Source organism: Belonocnema kinseyi, chromosome 9, assembly GCF_010883055.1.
Source record: "Belonocnema kinseyi isolate 2016_QV_RU_SX_M_011 chromosome 9, B_treatae_v1, whole genome shotgun sequence".
Lineage (NCBI taxonomy): Eukaryota > Metazoa > Arthropoda > Insecta > Hymenoptera > Cynipidae > Belonocnema > Belonocnema kinseyi.
This window is the reverse complement of record NC_046665.1, coordinates 8,129,814-8,134,390: the sequence shown is the minus strand read 5'-3', so window position 1 is coordinate 8,134,390 and position 4,577 is coordinate 8,129,814. Positions and strand designations below refer to the sequence as shown.

At 32.3% G+C, this 4,577-nt stretch overlaps 1 protein-coding gene across 5 annotated transcripts in view; it reads right to left on the bottom strand.

Moving 5' to 3' along the window:
• The window catches only part of LOC117179438 (E3 SUMO-protein ligase PIAS3), a 191,210-nt gene extending 186,840 nt beyond the window's left edge, over window positions 1-4,370 (bottom strand). For 3 of the 5 annotated variants that reach the window (XM_033371233.1, XM_033371234.1, XM_033371232.1), the window contains exon 1: window positions 4,004-4,370. Coding sequence is in view for 1 of the 5 variants with exons in the window: in XM_033371232.1 (XP_033227123.1) it covers window positions 4,004-4,027 (24 nt within the window). In the remaining 4 variants the exon portion in view is untranslated. The remainder of the gene's footprint in view (window positions 1-4,003) is intronic. The other 2 variants (XM_033371237.1, XM_033371236.1) reach the window with 1 other exon arrangement.
• Window positions 4,371-4,577: the final 207 nt, after the last annotated feature.

The following is a 4,577-nucleotide window of genomic DNA, read 5'->3' as shown; positions in this document are numbered from 1 at the left end:
AACTATGACATTTGAGGAATTTCAAAGGGCACGTTGACCAAATCGTTGCATTGGGAAATAAAATTTACCCATGTTTTTTTATTTGCAAAAAAAATATTTTTAGCTGCTGCTCTGGGGCTTCAAAGTTTCCTGATTTAAAATAGAGAAGTCCTAACACTAGCTACATGTTCGACCTGAAGAGCAGTTATAGATTTATTAACTTATTATTACTCTGCCTTTCCACTCATTGTCAGTGACCGTATTTCGGTACCCAGAAAATACTGTGCACAATAAGTGGCCTGAACGAGGGTCAACTTTTTTTGCATCCGTTCACCTGCAGTCTCTTTATCCGGTGTTCAACTTAATGTGTCATTTTTCATAAGCTTTTTTTACTCTTTTCTGAAATAGAAAAATTCGGGGACACATTATTGATAAAGAAATAGCCATTTTGTAACAACAATTCATTGCGAGAAGTATTCATTGGATCGGAATATTTTTGTTGCTCTCAAAATATCAAATTTTGATATAAACAAAGCACAAGTTTAAGATTTTTCATAGCAATGCACTCTGAGATGCAACTGTGCACATATGTCAATTTTGGTTTTAAACAAATTATTTGTTTATAACAATAATGATCTTAAATTTAAGAAATTTAAATTAGATTGAAACCCAAATTAAAAATCCTATTTAACGTTCAAAACTCAGGTATCAAAGAGAGAGCACCTGTTCGTTGGTGCTGTCAATTTCTACCATTTAGATTTTTCTTGTCTTGATAAGGGTACTGTACGAGTACCGAAACGTTGGTAATGCAGTTTTATTTATTTTCTATTTTCATTTTGAATGTTATTTTATTGCAATTGGATGATACTAGAAATAAAAGACGAAAGAAAGAAGAAGAGAGGGAAGGGGATGTGGTTGGCTGCCTTCTCATTTTTCTTTCCTCTTTTTTTCAGATTACAATAGAATTTTTTTGTTTTTGTTTATTCATTGTGGTCCAAATTTGGTCGTTGGATTCTTGTTTTATTTAACGGGAATTAAATTAATGTTTTAATACCGAACAATATACGAATTTTGAACGAAATAGTTTAAATTGCTTCCGAAATGAAAAATTTTCAAGAAACTAGTTAAATTTTCAACCAAAGAGATGAATTCTCAACAGAAATGATGAATCTTCAAATAGGAAATTAATCTTTAACAAAGTTGTGCAATATCGACTCAAGTAGTTGAATTTACAACCGAGAAGATTAATTTGGTACCAAAAATGACTAATTTTTAACGAAATACATGATTTTTCAACTCCATATTTTATTTGTATACAATAAATACGAATTTTAAACAAAAGAAATAAATTTGAAACCAAAGTTTTTAATTTTGAAGGAAGAACATTATTAGTTTTGTACCAAAAAAGACGAATTTTTAACGAAATGCATAAATTATCAACCAAACAGTCAAATGAGGTTGAAGTTTCAACAATATAGTTAACTTTTCAACCAAAGAGATGAATTTTCAAGTAAGAAGTATGAATTTGTACCCAAAAAATTATTAAATGTTAACAAAATATGAATTTTCAATTAAGAAGGAAAGGAAAACTTTTCACAATATATCGAATTGTTGAATGCTCAGTCATAAAATTAAGTTTCGAAAAAAAGTTGTAGCATCATACTCAGAGTTAGGGCCAATGATATGATTTTTCAACTAAATTTTTAAATCTTTAAGAGGAATGGGAACACCCGTGAGAATTCTGAGTTGGGCGTGTGAGAGAGACATAAATATGATAAGCACGCGCCAAAGGGTGAAGCTTCTGAACGAAAACAAAATTTTCGACGGCCCATCACAGCTGGAATATTTTCAGAAAAAAGAGTGCATAGTAAAAAAAAGTGTGACAAAAATTGCCTGCGAGAAAGTAATCCTCAGGGGACCGTCAGCCATTACTGGGATCCGGTACCCTTACGGCGGGTGGTAGTTTGTAGAGCGGACGGTTTTTGGCCTCGCAAGACCTTCCCATTGTTTGAGATTAGACACGGCGGAGAAAAGTCAGAATCTTGTACAATATTAATTAATTAAATTTTAATGTACTGCTTTAGCCTCGTTATATTATTATGAGTAAATCAAAAAAAGATTGAAAAAAATCGGTCACTCTTTTCAATGTTAGTTGACATTTAAAGCTTCATCTTCCTGACTCGTTTACTAATCCAGACATTCCACATAAGTAATAATTATTATCAATGGTTTTACATAAAATAGTAACGACTACTGTTTTGTAAATTTGTGAAATAATAATTACGAGCCGAGAAACTGGTCTTCAAAAGTAGGATAACTTTTACTAAGGTTACGGTCCATATAATACAATTTTTTTATAAGTTTGAAATTTTGAAAATGCTCCATTTGAATTTTTATCTAATCGAAACAGTTCATTGGGATAATTTCGAAATACACTTGGTAACTAATGAAAATTTTTACTCAAATTTCTCAATATAATACAAAACGTGTTTTCTATTGCAATATTACTCTCTAGCTGTGAAATAATAATTAGTCCCAGAAATTAGCCTTATAAAAAGCAGGGTTCATTAGACCAAGCATATTTTTAATATCATAAATTATCATTGCAATTTTACACATATCCCTTCAACCTTATTTGTTTACGAATCCAGGCATACCACATAATTTATAATTATTAACAATGTTTTTACATAAAATAGTCGCAATCATTTGAAATAAAGTTTGAAATGCTCTGTTTAAATTTTTATTTAATCGAAACATTTCATTGGGATAATTTCGAAATACACTTGGTAACTAATGAAAATTTTGACTCAAATTTCTCAATATACTACAAACCGTGTTTTCTATTGAAATCTTACTCTTTATGTGTGAAATAATAATTGCATACTTTAGAGTATTTATACAAAAAATCAGACAAAATGGCTTCATCTTTTGCCCTGAATCTTATTTCAACGATTTTTACTCGATTTCCAGAGCCCCTAACGTACTTCGATCTTTATCAAATTATGCGCCATCGTCACCCGCGCAATGAAAACTGAACCAGCACTCTCCACTCATAATGCTCAACCTCTTGCATCTCTCGCAAGCATACGTTACCTTCCTTGAATTATACTTGTGTTTATAAACAGATATGTTAAACTTTTAATTGTCGCAAAGTACTTAACACTATAATGAGACAGGCTTTATCCTCTATATCGCGATCAAAGATGTTTACAGATCAAACTTTCCCACTACAGTTCACTATCGAAGCCGGAATTGGGATGCTTGTATGCCATACCTATTAGCAGGCTATCAGGATCAGTGTCGAAGTTGAGTAGATGAAACTCCGTGTATACAAGGGGAATGGGATGTACTTACTCCCGCATAATGTTGTATTTAAATGAAAAGCATTTATATTAAAAACATTGTAATAAGCTAAATTCGTCACTTTCTTACATTTAATCAACATACAAAAACGAGTTTTGTAAAAAAAAAGTTAATATAGCAGTTCGTCTAAATAGGAAAAAGAATCTTATTATTTCTTTATTAGGACGCTACTTCTATCAGAAGATCTGTTCTGGAAAGACCCACAAGTAAAATGTTGTATTTTCTTTATAGTATCTTAGAAAGAGAAATACAAAACATTCATTTAGAGATAAGGGATGAAGGGATTTTGACTAAGGAAAAATAAATGTATATAGACGAAGGGCATGATTGGAATAGCGAAGAAGCGATTAAAATGTACAGGCCATTAATTATAATGAGGTAGAAATATATTCACGTGAACAAGCAAGGAATAGGCTCAGTTAGATAAAAAAAGGATTAAAAAGAATAGGCGTTGTGACATGGGGTGTTTAATGATTAAGAACATTAAGCGCACTTTGTCTCGTTTGCTCTAGAACAGGATATGTCCACGCTTTATTAATTTGTGACCCCTACGGTTTACGTAAAGAAAAATTGTAATCGTGATATATGATATATTCGTGGTGAATGATTTGTGTGCGATGCTCAGCATTATCAAGATTATAGTAACAAAAAGACTAACCTCTAATTCTTCCGTTTCCGCCATTTTCTTCGATTTTTTTTGTGGTGCCGTTTTGCTAACGTAATTGTTACTTTTGTCTACAAACTCACTTTTTAAAATTGAATAACCTGTAAACTGTATTTGATATTAAGCTTGATATTAAGCTTATCTTCAATTTTCTTCCTTACAAGATCTGTTTCTTTTGTGGGAATATCGATAATCTAATCAATATAGCAATTTTTACAAGGTAAAAAATATTTTAAATGTTTTCACGTTGCGCGTATTACACTTATTCGTTGAAAAATAGCAGACCTACAGCAAAAACGCGAATTCCACTAGCCACAATCCACACTACTATGCTTAGAATTTAGTACAGAATGTATTCATGACCCATGATCCAACAAACCATGGTCCCGCCAATTTTAAGCTCAAACGCGTTAGGCATGGAGTGGCCCGACTACCCCCGCCACAGGAGTGAAGCCTCGTGCTAAGAATTGGAAGCAAATATTTCCAATATGGTCGCTTATTGGAAACAGAGTGCACGAAGTACCATAGCGGTGGCCGTGGAGAATAGACATAAGGAGACCAAACTAGG